Source organism: Sinocyclocheilus rhinocerous, unplaced genomic scaffold (assembly GCF_001515625.1).
Source record: "Sinocyclocheilus rhinocerous isolate Xijiao unplaced genomic scaffold, SAMN03320098_v1.1 scaffold5901, whole genome shotgun sequence".
NCBI classification, from domain to species: Eukaryota; Metazoa; Chordata; class Actinopteri; order Cypriniformes; family Cyprinidae; genus Sinocyclocheilus; species Sinocyclocheilus rhinocerous.
In genome coordinates, this window is record NW_015658790.1 from 10030 (window position 1) to 25562 (window position 15533).

At 44.6% G+C, this 15533-nt stretch overlaps 1 protein-coding gene across 5 annotated transcripts; it reads left to right on the forward strand.

Annotated features, from left to right (window-relative positions):
• Positions 1 to 11507: 11507 nt before the first annotated feature.
• LOC107723043 (apolipoprotein A-I-2-like) lies at positions 11508 to 15100 on the forward strand. Of its 5 annotated transcripts, none has more exons than XM_016531545.1 (4): positions 11508 to 11542; positions 12976 to 13027; positions 13498 to 13642; positions 14183 to 15100. In XM_016531545.1, exons 2-4 carry the CDS (start codon positions 12985 to 12987, stop codon positions 14766 to 14768), a joined length of 774 nt encoding a protein of 257 aa, XP_016387031.1. In that variant the 5' UTR covers positions 11508 to 11542; positions 12976 to 12984; the 3' UTR covers positions 14769 to 15100. The 5 variants fall into 5 exon arrangements, with proteins under 5 accessions (XP_016387031.1, XP_016387032.1, XP_016387029.1 ...); XM_016531546.1 differs by lacking the exon at positions 11508 to 11542 and adding an exon at positions 12361 to 12393; XM_016531543.1 differs by lacking the exon at positions 11508 to 11542 and adding an exon at positions 12372 to 12393 and having other exon boundaries at positions 12981 to 13027.
• Positions 15101 to 15533: the final 433 nt, after the last annotated feature.

The window sequence follows — 15533 nt, forward strand, 5'->3', positions numbered from 1 at the left end:
CAAAATTTCATGAACGAAATCTTCTGTGACATGCTCCACAAATTTGTAATTGTCTACATAGACAATATCCTCATCTACTCCTCCAATCTCGCTGACCATATCCATCATGTCAAACAAGTACTCAGCCGGCTCCGCCAATACCACCTCTATTTGAAATTGGAGAAATATGAGTTTCACCAACCTACCATCCAGTTCTTTGGCTACATCATCACGCCGGAAGGAATCCAAATGGATTGAACCAAGGTGGAAGCGGTGAAGAATTGGCCACAATCCTCTACCATCAAGGATCTTCAGCGATTCCTGGAGTTTGCAAACTTCTACCGTCGATTCATCTGTAACTATAGTGAACTCTCAGCTCCCTTGACCTCTCTCCTACGCCAGAAACCAAAACGTCTCTGTTGGACATAAAATGCAGTCGAAGCCTTCCAAAAGCTAAAAGCCACCTTTTGCACTGCTCCAACACTCCAGCACCCAGACCCAACCAGACCCTTCATTGTCGAAGTGGATGCTTCATCTCTCGGAGTCGGAGCAGTGCTATCCCAGCAGAGAGGTGAACCCCGAGTACTCCATCCATGTGCCTACTTCTCAAAGAAGCTATCCCCGGTGGAGCAGAATTATGACATCGGCAACAGAGCACTGCTCGCCATTAAGCTGGCCCTAGAGGAGTGGCGGCACTGGCTGGAGGGAGCAAATCATTAATTTGAGGTCATAACTGATCATAAGAACCTGCAATACCTCAGAGAAGCAAAACGCCTAAACCCCAGACAGGCTCGATGGGCATTATTCTTCACTCGATTCAACTTCATCTTCACCTGACCCTGTATCTGAGGATCCGGAAGCTGTGCTCCCTCCAGACCTCTTTGTGTCGACATCCGTGCTGCCACCGAAGAAGAACCTGCTCCACTGGGAGGTCCAAAAGGTCGAACCTATGTACCAACCTCCCTCCGAATTTCCCTTCTGGACTCTATACATGCATCTCCGGGATCAGGTCATCCAGGCAGGCAGCGAACCCTCTCACTCCTCGAGGGAAGGTATTGGTGGCCCAATATGGTCCAGGACATCGCCCGATTTGTGAAAGGATGCTCAGTCTGTGCCATTATCTCTACACCCTGTCATCTACCTGAGGGTAAACTGGTACCACTGCCAATTCCACGTCGACCCTGGTCCCATCTAGGATTTGATTTCGCCACTGACTTACCTGCCTCTAACGGCTTTACCGCCATACTTGTTGCAGTAGATCGATTCTCCAAGGCCTGCAAACTCATTCCATTAAAGGGTCTACCATCTCAGGGCTTATTGTCACCACCAGCAAGACAGTTGGAGCCAATACCTTGCTTGGGCCGAGTATGCACAAAACTCACTTCGTCAGGAATCCACCGGCCTCACTCCCTTTCAGTGTATACTCGGTTACCAACCAGCACTATTCCCTTGGTCAGGAGAACTGTCCGAAGTCCCAGCCGTAGATTATTAGTTCGGAGAGAGTGAGAGGGTATGGGACTCAGCTCACGTCCATCTTCAGCGGGCAGTCCGATGTCAGAAGGCTCAGGCAGATGTCCGTCGTCGGGATACTGCTCTCTACCAGCCAGGTGATCGAGTTTGGCTCTCCACTCGAGACATCCGCCTACGACTGCCTGCAAAAAGCTGAGTCCCCGCTACATAGGTCCCTTCAACATATTGAGGCAGATAAATGAAGTGACTTATGAACTCCAGTTACCCAGACAATATCGTATTTCATCAACCTTTCATGTCTCCTTACTCAAACCTTTCACTGATCCTGTTCTCCCTCCTTCCACAGAACCGGAAGTGCCTCCTCCTCCTCCCGAGGTCACTGCCGATGACACCATCTACCAGGTTCGAGAAATCCTAAATTCCAGGCGACGGGGCGGCCATCTACAATACCTCGTCGACTGGGAGGGGTACGGTCCCGAAGAGAGATCCTGGGTGGACAGAGATGACATCTTCGACCCTTCATTAAGTGACGATTATCACCGACTCCACCTGGACATCCCGCTCCCAGAGGCAGAGGCCGGCCTCGTCGTTGTGTTTCCCGGACGTCTGGAGATGCCCGTGGGGGAGGGGGTACTGTCACGGAGACACCACCTACAACCACAGAATCAATCACGCAACCACGCCCTCAATCACCTGAGTACTGAGCACCTGCACCTCATCACGCACTATAAGAGCACATCACTCTGGCTCATCAGCTAGTCTCAAGGTTACTCCTTCAATGTCTTTCTCTTCAGCTCTGCTAAAGGACTGTAACTTACCTGTGCTCTGCCCATCACCAAGATCTTCGTGTGCTCAAAGGACTGTGAACTGGAAACCGGGTGTTTCGGATAAGACTGTTCTCATGCACTCTCTGCCACATTCACCTCAGCTGCTTCCACGGAGATACCTCTGGTGATATGAGTTTGTGTTTACTTAATAAAAGTTAAGTTTATGTTACCTGCATCTCTCCTAGTCCTCATCTTTGGCACACTGTGACACTTACAGAATACACATACAATATAATTACAGTGCATAACAGCAGTACTTCAGATGAGAGAGCTTTCATTATTCTATGTGCAGTAAATACTGTAGTACATGTTGTACACCCTCAAACTCATTACTGTTGAACTGATTTGTAGCCAAGTGTGTACTGTATTTATGCAGAACTGAGAGACGACTGTCTAGGGGAGGCAGAGAAGTCTTCTGTCAGAAGACTAAGAAATTGCTATAATAAATAAGGATACTACCAATACTGTAATGCAATTTGGCAGAGGATGTTGAATGAATGAATTTAATTGTTTATTTATTCATTAAGTCGTGGCCTAATGGTTAGAGAGTCGGACTCGTAACCCAAAGGTTGTGGGTTCGAGTCTCGTACCGGCAGGGATTGTAGGTGGGGGGAGTGAATGTACAGCGCTCTCTCCCACCTTCAATACCACGACTGAGGTGCCCAAGGCACCGAACCCCCAACTGCTCCCCGGGCGCCGCAGCATAAATGGCTGCCCACTGCTCCGGGTGTGTGTTCACGGTGTGTGTGTGTGTTCACTGCTGTGTGTGTGCACTTTGGATGGGATAAATGCAGAGCACTAATTCCGAGTATGGGTCACCATACTTGGCCACATGTCACGTCACTTTATCACTTTTTATTTATTTATGTAAAGTAACTGACTGTATATTCCAATGTGTGTTTACTGCATATTCAGTTGTTTGGTCTTTTACAGTTTTTCTCGATTGCTTACGCACTATAACTGATTTGTTTGGCACAATTTTCCAAACCATTCATACAGTTCTTGAAACAAGGACACGTTTCTCAACTTTTAACACATTTCACCTTTTTTTCACACACGCCCCAATTTGCTCAGTGTTTTCTGCAAAACTCTACACAAGAACGGCATCATTTTGCACAGGTTTAACCATGTTCTCATTTAGAAAACACAAACACACAATATAACTACCTCAAGAATCACAAAATGAACACAAATAGCACACATTTATCCAAAAAAGGAAGAGGAGGGGAAAAGAAAACTGAAGGGGACCGGGTCACAGGACATTTATTCCTGTTGAAATACAAAGCACTATAGTTGATCTTGTGCATGAGGACAGCTGGCCTACAGGCTCATCTACAGGCTTTCAATACTACTTACAGATAAAATATAATGACAGAACAGTAGCAGTACTTTCAAATGAGAGAACTTTTACTTTATATATATATATATATATATATATATGTACAGTAAATACTGAAGAACAAGTTGTACACCCTCAAACTCATAACTGCTGAACTGATTTGTAGCCAAGTACAGTACTTCTTACATGTACTGTCTTTTCATCTACTGTACTGTAAGATCACTTTACAGCAGTGTAATGAAAATAATATTTTCTTACTGTAAAGCTTATTGTTGAATTTCACTGTATCTGCTATATTTACTGTAACATGTATCTGTTCAAATTATGTTGTATACTGTAATAGATATTGTGTTACGGTAATAAACAGAGGATTCAAGCGCGAGTGCATGTAAAAAGTTTATTAACAAAACTGGCAGGAAACAGAACACAAGGAATGGTATCACGGGTGCCACTGAAGATAATCCTGGACGTACTGATACAAAGTTCCATAAATCCCCCACCGGAATCCAGTCGGAACAACAGCTACAGTCCAGAGCATGAAACAGAGACTGACTGGCACGAGAGCTCCTCCAGGGCTAGACTCCACACCTCTACCACAACGATCTGACAACAAGAGGTAGGAAACAACTGATTATATAGGGAAGCTGATGAGCCACAGCTGGACCTGATCTGCTCATCAGCAAGGGGAACACAGGAACACACACACACAGGGAGAGAGAGAAAGAAAGAAAATGAGTAAATGAACCTGCGAACCGTGACAGTCCCCAGCGCTCCCAGGAAGATTAACCCGTAGATTGTAATCATCAATGAGAGCGTGATCCAGTATGTCCCTAGCCGGGACCCAACTTCTCTCCTCCGGACCGTAACCTTCCCAATCCACCAGGTACTGGAACCCCTTCGTCTCGAGTCCAGAATACGAGACACGGTGGGGGGGGAACCGGAGCAGGCGGATTAATGGCAGAATGAAAAATGGGTTTTAATTTGGATACATGAAAAACGGGATGGACTCTCCTGTATGCAGGAGGAAGTTTTAGGCGGACAGCCACTGGGCTAAGGATCTTGGTGACTGTGAACCGGCAGATGAATTTAGGAGCTAATTTATTAGAAACGGAGGGAAGGGGAATATTCTTGGATGAAAGCCACACTTTTTGACCGACGAAATACACGGGAGGCTTAGACCGGTGGCGATCAACTTGGGCCTTGGTGCTCGCTCTCACCCGGAGGAGAGTCCGTCGGGCTCTCTTCCAGGTGCGATGACACCTCTGGACGAAGGCGTGGGCGGAGGGGACCATGATTTCGGGTTCCAGACTCGGAAAAACAGGTGGTTGAGAGAGGCCCGTGGATGACACTGGCAACGAGTTATGAGCATACTCAACCCATGAGAGTTGCTGGCTCCAAGAGGAAGGGTTCTGAGAGACCAAACATCGTAACATTCGCTCTAAGTCCTGGTTGGCCCATTCTGTCTGACCGTTACTCTGAGGGTGGAAGCCAGAGGACAAACTGACAGTCGCTCCCAGTAATTTACAAAATTCTCTCCAAAATTTAGAGATGAATTGGCGTCCCCTGTCGGAAACCACATCCGTCGGGAGGCCATGAATGCGAAAGACGTGGTTCACGAGAGCAACTGCTGTCTACTTGGCAGAAGGTATCTTGGGCAAGGGAATAAAATGGGCCGCCTTCGAAAACCGGTCCACCATGGTCAAAACTACCGTGTTGCCCTGAGAGAGCGGTAGGCCTGTGACGAAATCTAGCGCGATGTGGGACCAGGGTCTCGAAGACACCGACAGTGGCTGAAGAAGCCCCTCTAGGGGTCGATTGGAAGTCTTACCACGAGCGCAGACAGAGCAGGCCAAAACAACGAATGTCCCAAGCCATACATGGCCACCAAAATCGCTGTTTAACTAGAAACATAGTACGATTAACCACTGGGTGGCAAGCCACGCTGGAACAAAGACCCCACTGGATAACGTCAGACCATAAACACTCCGGCACAAACAATTGACTCGGTGGACATCTGGATGGGGGCATTACCCCTTCTAAAGCAGTGCAAACTCTCGACTCAATCTCCCAAGTGAGTGTAGAGACCACTAGTCTCTAAGGAATTATGCACTCAGGAGAGAGTGGCAGCTCGGAGTGATCAAAAACACAAGACAAAGCGTCGGGTTTGATGTTTTTGGAACCCGGATGATAAGTGATCAAAAAAATCAAAGCTACCGAAAAAAAAGTGTCCACCGAGCCTGCCTGGAGTTGAGACGTTTGGCAGACCTGATGTACTCAAGGTTTTTGTGATCGGTCCAGACGATAAAGGGAACCCCCGAACCCTTATCATCCGTGGGTGCACGCTGGGAAAGAACCGCACCTACCCCCACCTCCGAAGCATCGACCTCCACCACAAACTGATGTGGAGGATCAGGGGCTATGAGGATGGGAGCTGAAACGAAGTGGCTCTTAAGGTTGGAAAATGCAACCTCAGCTGCATTACACCACCTGAACGTTGTTTTGATGGAGGTCAAGGCGGTCAGAGGAGCGGCTAGTTGGCTGAAATTGCGAATGAAACGATGGTAAAAATTGGCAAACCCAGGAACCTCTGCAGGGCCTTGCGGGAATCTGGAGTTGGCCAATCCACGACAGCCTTGATCTTGTCGGGGTCCATACGCACGCACTCGGACGAGACGATGTATCCCAAAAACGGAACTGACTGTGCATGGAAGACGCTCTTATCCGCCTTGACAAAAAGCCCATTCTCTAGCAGCCTCTGAAGCACTCGCCTGACGTGCTGAACATGTTCCTGAAGAGAAAAGGAAAAAATCAATATGTCATCCAGGTAGACATATATGAACTGGTCGACCATATCTATCAGCACATCATTTACGAATGCCTGGAAAACCGCAGGTGAGTTCGAAAGGCCGAAAGGCATGGCAAGATATTCAAAGTGCCCTCTGGGGGTATTAAATGCGGTTTTCCACTCACCCCCCCTTCTTATGCGAACCAGATGATAAGCGTTATGAAGGTCCAGTTTTGTGAAGACGGATGCCCCCTGCAACCGCTCAAATGCTGAAGACATCAGCGGCAAAGGATACGTATTCTTTACCGTGATGCTATTCAGCCCCCGGTAGTCAATGCAGGGTCGCAGGGAGCCATCCTTCTTCCCCACAAAAAAGAACCCCGCCCCCACAGGAGAAGAAGAGGGGCGGATGATCCCAGCTTCTAGAGAATCAGAAATATATTTCTCCATGTCCTCCCTTTCAGGAGCTGAAAGCGAGTATAACTTGCCCTTTCGGCGGAGACATACCTGATAGTAAATCTATGGCACAGTCATAGGGATGATGCGGAGGAAGAGAAGAAGCCCGGGACTTACTGAACACTTCCCTCAGGTCGGAGTACTTCGTGGGCACGTTAGACAGGTCCATCGGCTCCCCCTGAAATACAGAACAAGATACAGACGAACAAGCAGACATGAGAGTGACAATAATCGCTCCATGCAGTGATGGAGTTGCGTCCCCAGACCACACGAGGGTTGTGGAGAACCAGCCAGGGGTGACCCAGGACGATGGGAGTGAGTGGGGAGTTAGTGAGCAGAAATCAGATATTCTCAGAGTGATTCCCTGAAGTGATGAGTGTATCCAGACCAGTGACGTGTGTAATGGCAGGCAGTCCTTGTCCATTAAGAGAGTTAACCAGGACCTCATCCTTTAAGGAAAAAGTAGACAGTTGTAAGTGTAAAGCCAAATTAATGTCCCGAAGATTACTTTCGGCTGCTGAATCCACCAATGCCTGGCAGGAGTGGGTGCTGGTTGCCCATAGTGCCCATAATAATCGAACCGGAAGGAGAGTTGAAGCAGAGGATTTTTCCACCGACAATGCACCCGACCGTAACCTCGGTTCTACGGCCGGGCTTGGCCTTTTACCGGGCACCTGGCTGCGAGGTGGCCTGCAGCACCGCAGTATAAACATAGTCCCCTCTCCCTCCCACGGTTATTCTCCTCCTGAGACAGTCAAGCCCTGCCCACCTGCATAGGCTCCGATTCGAAGACTGGTCCGATCGCGTTAATCCCGGTGGCTGAAAACTCTGATGTTGCAGGGACTAAAGTCTGCAAAACTGGTTGGTCTCTGCGTTGCAGTTGGGCATCAACCCGAATGGCCAACATGATCAATCCTTCCAGATCTGGGGGAATTTCCAGCAAAAAAATCTCTCATTGGATGCGGTCAGCCAGCCCGTGCAAAAACATGTCCCATTGAGCCTCCTGGTTCCACTTACACGCCGCAGCCAGGGTGCGGAACTCGATGGAGTAATCAGCGACAGAGCGATGCCCCTGACGAAGATCCGCTAGAACTCGAGCCGCCTCCCGACCCGCCACAGCCCGGTCAAACACTTGTCTCATCTCCTCCGAGAGTGCTTGAAATGAAACAACGCATGGGTGCTTATTCTCCCCAACCGCCGTGCCCTATAGTGATGCCTTTCCAGTTAGTAACGTCATCACCAGCGCCACCTTGGACTGTTCCATAGCATATGTCAATGGCTGGAGAGAGAAAAACAGGGAGCATTTAGTTAAAAAAGCTCAACACAGCTGAGGCTCACCAGCATATGGGGCAGGTGGAGGTAGCCGGGGCTCGCTTGAGCTGCTACTGGAGGCAGGTGCAGGGGAGACCAGTGGTGGTGCAATGGGAGGAGTTACGGCCTCGGTTCTCATGTGCTGTAATTGGGTTAGGGTTAGGTTACAACACCTGTGCTACCAGTGTTTGGATAGCTTGTCCTGTGACTCTTAGTTGTTCCTCTTGGCGATCCATACGAGTGGCATTACTCGCCAGGAAGTTCTGGAGCTCGGACACACTCGCTGAATCCATAGATGGTCAGATCGTTCTGTTATGGTAATAAACAGAGGATTCAAGCGCGAGTGAAAAAAACGTTTATTAACAAAACTGGCAGGAAACAGAACACAAGGAATGGTATCACGGGTGCCACTGAAGATAATCCTGGATGTGCTGATACAAATTTCAATAAATCCCCCACCGGAATCCAGTCGGAACAACAGCTACCATCCGGAGCATGAAACAGAGAGTGATCGGCACGAGAGCTCCTCCAGGGCTAGACTCCACACCTCTACCACAACGATCTGACAACAAGAGGTAGGAAACAACTGATTATATAGGGAAGCTGATGAGCCACAGCTGAACCTGATCTGCTCATCAGCAAGGGGAACACACAAACACACACACAGAGGGAGAGAGAGAGAGAAAGCGAGAGAGAGAGAAAGAAAGAGAACGAGTAAATGGACCTGCGAACCGTGACACATTGAGCTGTAAAATGATACCTGATTGCCAAAAGGTTTTTGCAACAGTGTTATTATTAGTGTGTAAGACTATGTTGTTGTGTGTGTGTTTCTGAGGGCTTGTATGTCATGTCTGAGGGCGAAGTTTGTTTTTTTCAGTTGTTTTGAGTGGAAAGCTTCATTTTGACCTGAAAATAGGAAGTATGGGGAATTGGGTGAGAAGTTATGGATTTGTGTTTAGAGTTTCGAGAAAAGGAGTCACAATTTCAAGAAATGTGTTTAAGCAATCGAGAAAAACTGTAACTTTTCTCTTGTAGTGCTTTTCATTTACTGTAAGATCTCTTTACAGTAGTGTAAATACAATAAACGTTTCATACAGTTTAATACTGAATTTGACTGTATCTGCACCCTCTATTTATGTTGTATACTGTAACAGTCATTGACTAGCTGTCAGGGTTTGGTTTGGGTTTTGTCATGTTCATGTTTTCATGTCTTTTATTTTGTAATTGTTTTATGCTTTTTGTGTCATGCTTCCCTTGCCCTCATGTATTCATGCTATTGGTTCCTCTGTTCATTGTGTCATGTTCTGATTGGTTGTCTTAGTCATGTGTTTTGTTTCCCATTGGTTTGTTCATGTCATGTGACCCTCTTTGTTTGATACAAATAGCCCTCATGTTCCCATTGTTCTTTGTCGTGTACTGATGTTGTAACCCGCTGTCGGTGAGTCAAGTCTGTTCATGCCTCGTCAAGTCAAGTCAAGTCCTATTGGTTCCTCTGTTCATTGTGTCATGTTCTGATTGGTTGTCTAGGTCATGTGTCTTGTTTCCCATTTGTTTGTTCATGTCATGTGACCCTCTTTGTTTGATACAAATAGCCCTCATGTTCCCATTGTTCTTTGTCGTGTACTGATGTTGTAACCCGCTGTCGGTGAGTCTAGTCTGTTTATGCCTCGTCAAGCCTGTTCATGTCAAGTCAAGTCTTTTCATGTCTCGTCAAGTCTGTTCATGTCAAGTCAAGTCTCGGATTATCGTTTGGATGTTTGGATCACCTGTAAATAAACTGCATTTGGGTTCTTCACTACGCTCGCCTTCAGTGGACTGATTCGTTACACTAGCAAAAGGTTTTTGTAACAGTGTTTTGAATTGATCTCAGTAGTGTTCTCTAGGCAGTGAAGTAGTGTGTGTATTTGACAAGTTTGTGTATCATCTGAGGCCAAAGATTGAGTCTGACAAAAGAGAACATGTTTTTGACTGAAGTATTTGATTTTGACCTGGAAGTTTGAAGTTTGCACAAGTTGGTGTTTAGTTTTGAGATTGTGGTTATAGTTGTGAGAAAATGGTGAATTGTTTCATGAATTGTGTGTTAGCAATCGAGAAAAACTGTAAATGTATAATTTGAATACATTTGCATAAGAGCAAAATGTATAAATGTGTGGATAAAATATATGAATATAAGAGGAAAATATATGAATATGTGAAAGGAGAATGTAAGTGTGTGAAAGTAGAAATATATGTATGTGAAAAGAGAATATAAGTGTGTGAAAGCAAAAATATACAGTATGTATGTGAAAGGAGAATGTAAGCATGTGAAAGCAAAAATATATGTATGTGAAAGCAGAATGTAAGTGTGTGAGAGTGCCAGAATGAATTATGGTTTGTACGGCCCCTCATATATATTAGGGGTGTAAAGATACACGTATTCGTATTGAATCGTTTGGTACGAGGCTTTTGGTTCGGTACGCATTACAAACCAAACGATTCGTTGGACTAATCCTATTACATATGGAAAATAAAAGAGTTTAAAGTGTGTGAAATATGTTTTCAGTGCCACTGCGCTCAACAAGGCAACCCAAATGACAGGCAACGTGCTGTCTGCCCAGCGGCCCCGCGATAACCTCCCCTTGCTGGGGTACATCGAAAGACGATGATCTTGTATCGACGATAGCCAGAGATATTGTCAAAAACATAAATTATTGGCAATATTAAGAGGATTTGGCATTTCCAATTATTGTAGGCCTGTTACATTCTTATTTTTATTAGGCCTATTATTATTAAGTTACTTTTATTATTAAATTAATATTACAATTAATTTGCCCCACAACTGACGCGCTGCGGGGATAACAAAAGATTAGTCTATTTACTCTTCAATTAAAATGTTTTTTTTTTAAAAGCAGGTCTATATACAATGAATTAAAGACCTATGATTAAAATATTAACTCGGCAGTCATCAATAAAAATCCATGAATAAAAAGCTTTAGCCTATTTCAAGCACCCACAGTACTAATGGTACTAATGGTAAGAGTACACTGTAAAATGCTTTGTCAGGTCATCTAAAAATTTGCCTCAAATGACAAAATCTAAATGAAATGTATCCAAGTCAAAAAATATTATTTAATATGACTGAATTAATCAGTGTATATAATGTCAACAAAAGTCATATTTAAGGGTGCGATTTGATGGAAATAACTACTTATGCTGTTAACTCTACATTGTTCACTTGTGAATCAAAACTGCTTCCTACTACTGCTGGAACCTTTGAACCCTGCGGTGAGGAGGTGAGGGGTTGAGGTTTGGGACCCCTCCCTCCTGCTCGGCCCTATAAAAGAGCCGTCTCTGGCCCTGCTCTTCAGTCTCTTCCCAGACCAGCTGCATCAACAGGTAAGCAGCCCAGCCTCAGACCTTATAGCAGAGTTTCATCTGGAAACACCTGAAGCGTTTTGGAGAGTTATGAAGCGCTAGCAGAAAAATTGGTTTGTATTGAATTTTACAGTTAAACTGCAATCTGTTTTCAGCGTTTTGGTAGTAATTTTTATTGTTAAAAGTACCTAAAGTAATAATTTTGTTTTGGAGATTAATAATGAGACCTTATTGATGAAATATGATCGGTTATTGTAGACGTGTTAGCCTATTTCAAGCACCCACTTTCAAAAACAACCCGTTTAACACGAAATACGTTTCTTGTCTTTTTTTTCACTATGTAGGCTATGGGCCACAAGAGAAATGTTAAGGGAATTAAAAGACAGTTAGCTATATACCGTTATCAGCATAATTATGTTGAAGTAGATTCGTCTCTCGTCGTCTCTGAGAGAATATGCGGCATAAGATACCGAAAGCTCTGTCATTACTCCGTCATTCCATTTTTATACTTTCATTTTCTGTATAACGAATTGACTGAGATTAAGACGTTCACTGCCATAACTCTTGCATCAAGTTTGCACGTTGATTGTGTGATATCTATTGGCTCGCCTTCATGGTTTAAAACAGAAATATTTCCAACATTGCGACGTAACCAGTTACCCCCGTACCGAACCGTGACACCACTGTGTCGTATCGAACCGAACCGAACCGTGTGACCGTGTGAACCGTTAGATCCCTAATGTATGTATGTATGTGTATGTGTATATAAATATGGGGTTGAGGTTTGGGACCCCTCCCTCCTGCTCGGCCCTATAAAAGAGCCGTCTCTGGCCCTGCTCTTCAGTCTCTTCCCAGACCAGCTGCATCAACAGGTAAGCAGCCCAGCCTCAGACCTTATAGCAGAGTTTCATCTGGAAACACCTGAAGCGTTTTGGAGAGTTCTGAAGCGCTAGCAGAAAAATTGGTTTGTATTGAATTTTACAGTTAAACTGCAATCTGTTTTCAGCGTTTTGGTAGTAATTTTTATTGTTAAAAGTACCTAAAGTAATAATTTTGTTTTGGAGATTAATAATGAGACCTTATTGATGAAATATGATCGGTTATTGTAGACGTGTAACCCCTTGATGGCATTTGGCTACCGTTCTGCTCCTCAGATGCCTGAAAGGAGCATCTGGTTAGACTGAAGTTCTCCAGGTCCACAAAAATGTGACTAAATTAATCCAGGGATTTCAGATTACGAAGTAGTTGAGAGCTAATCTGCTTGTGAAGCCTTTGTAACTCTATCTAATCTGGGATAAATTAGAGTCTAGTCTGATAGGCTGACATACACTGTAGGGTAAATCTAGAGGAATCATGCTGCAGCCCCAGTGTCAGCTTTCCCTTTGGTTAGAAATCTAAAACCTGTGTATTCATTGTGATTAACAACATCTGATGTGTTTGTTTGTTCTTTTTAGCCCAGATCCATGATGAAGTTCGTAGTCCTCGCCCTCGCTGTCTTGCTGGCAGGTATAAACCCACTACTTCTCTCAACACTGTCAAAACATCAGCATTGTTGTCTTGTTTTCCAGTTTAAAACGTATACCAAGATACATTTTGTTAAACTATTCATGAGATATCAAGACTTTTTCAAAGAATGCATGTATAGATTTTGTTTCTAAACCTTTTAGTTTTATTCTGGTTTTAAGAGGTTCTGGATAGTTTTTGCCAGTGGAGTAAGAAATAAACTCCATTTAAAGAAATATTTTCCGTAAAAAGTCTTTAATAGCTCACACAATTTAGCTCTTCGTTTAAAATATTGAGAAGAATGTCTAGATAATTTTACTGAAAAACCGTAAAGCTGCAGTATATATATTTCAGAAATGTTATTATATTGAGTTAACTGTATTCAGATGAAAATGTAGTTCAAATCTAGTCAGACTGAATACATAAAGTTCGGCCCTTGTTCCAGCGTCTGAATCTGCGTTTGCCTTGCTCAGGCTGCCAAGCCCAATTCCTGTGGGACGAACCGCCGCCGCAGCTGCAGCACGTGAAGTCTGAGCTCCAGTTTTACGCAGATCAGCTGAAGCAGGGGGCGTACAAGGCCCTCACTCACCTCGACGACACCGAATTCAAAGACTACAAGTAAGAACACACTGGATGTGCGTACATCTGGTCTGGATGTAGGGGCTCCTTAAAAGCCGAATGGCTTCACTATGAAGGGTCGATTTTGATTTCATGCTTTGAGTTTAAAGGGATAGTTTACCCCAAAATGAAAATTCTGTCATTAATTACTCACTCTCATGTCGTCCCTAAGCGTAAACAATGCTGAAAACGTTGACTACGTTCTCGAAAGTATTCTCGTAGCTTCATAAAATTGAAATTGAGCAACTGATGTCACATGGACAGTTTTCATTGATGTCCTTGCTAAGTTTCTGGACCTGGGAACATTGCAGTTGAGTTGCTGTCTATGGAGGGTCAGAGAGCTCTCAGATTCCATCAAAAATATCTTAATTTTCGTTCCAAAGATGAACGAAGGTCTTACGGGTTTGGAATGACGTGAGGGTGAGTAATTAATGACAGAATCTTCATTTTGGGGTGAACTAACCCTTTAAGTAATTCTCATCTTACATTTTTACATCAAATATTCCAGCGACAGCTAACCTAAATCCTCGTCCTGTTTAGGGAATTCCTGGGCCTGTATGTGGACAACCTCCACCGCTACTTTCAGAACGGCATCCAAGCCATCAGCCCACTCGCCACCCATCTGATGGAGCACACTAAAGACAAGCGTGAGAAGCTGAACAAGGAAGTGGAGGACCTGCGCAAGAAGATCGAGCCCAAGCACAAGGAGCTCAGGCAGGTGCTGGAGAAGCACTTCCAGGAGTACAGTGACGAGCTGAAGCCTTTACTGGAGGAGTACCTGACCAAGCAGCGCAAACTCATGGAGGAGGTGAGGACCAAGCTAGAGCATCTGGTCAAGAGTTTGAAGGAGAAGATTGGAACCAACTGGGAGGAGACCAAGTCCAAGCTGTTGCCCATCGTGGAGGCTGTGCGCAAGAAGGTGATGGAGTTACTCCTGTGCCTGAAGAATCAGCTGGAGCCCTACATCGAGGAGTATAGGGATCAAATAGAGAAGGGAGTGTTGAAGTTCCGCAAGAGCGTGAAATCTGGAGAACTGAGGAAAAAGATGAACGAGTTGGGTGAGGAGGTGAAGCCTCACTTCCAGGCAATTTTCACAGCTGTCCAAAAGGCTGTGGAGAAGGAGTAAACCAACCCTTTTTTACACCTTCCCTTCACCTCGCCACCGAGTACCAAGACCTCGAGCCGTCATCATCCGGAAGGCTTTTCTCCAAGTGTAACTGACCTTCGCTGAAGCACACACACTCACACATGCTGACAATACACTCACATGCACTTTTGACAAATTCCCACAACTACAGGACTTGCATTGGCTCTAATGGGCAAATACAGCTAAGAATTAAAGAACACTAAATCCTGTTCATTCAAAAATGCCTAGCAAAAATCTTTTGTTAAGCTGCTTTTTGTTAAAAACTGATTTTCAATGTTCGATGAAATAAAATAATAAAAAATAATAAAAATCTTTCATACTATTTCTTCAATGTTGAAATGTGTCTTATTTAAGAGATGTTGGTCACACTTTATTTTAAGGTCCAGTTCTCACTATTAACAAACCATTAACTACGACTTTTGCCTCAAACTCCTAATTTGCTGCTTATTAATAGTTAGTGAGGAGGTTGCTAAATTTAGGTTTGGGGTAGGATTAGGGATGTAGTGTATGGTCTTTCAGAATATGTGCTTTATAAGTTAGGTTAGGTTTTGAAAAATTACAACAGCTTCCCCCAACCCAGAACCCGTCTAGGGAGGTTTACAATTGCTGGGTCTGTGATGGGTAGATTTAGAGTGTGGTTTAGTTCAGCTTTATACATACAATTTGTATTCAAATGTATTCAAACGACGACGACGAAGTTGGGTTAGGTTTTGAAAATTACAACAGCTTCCCCCAACCCAGAAC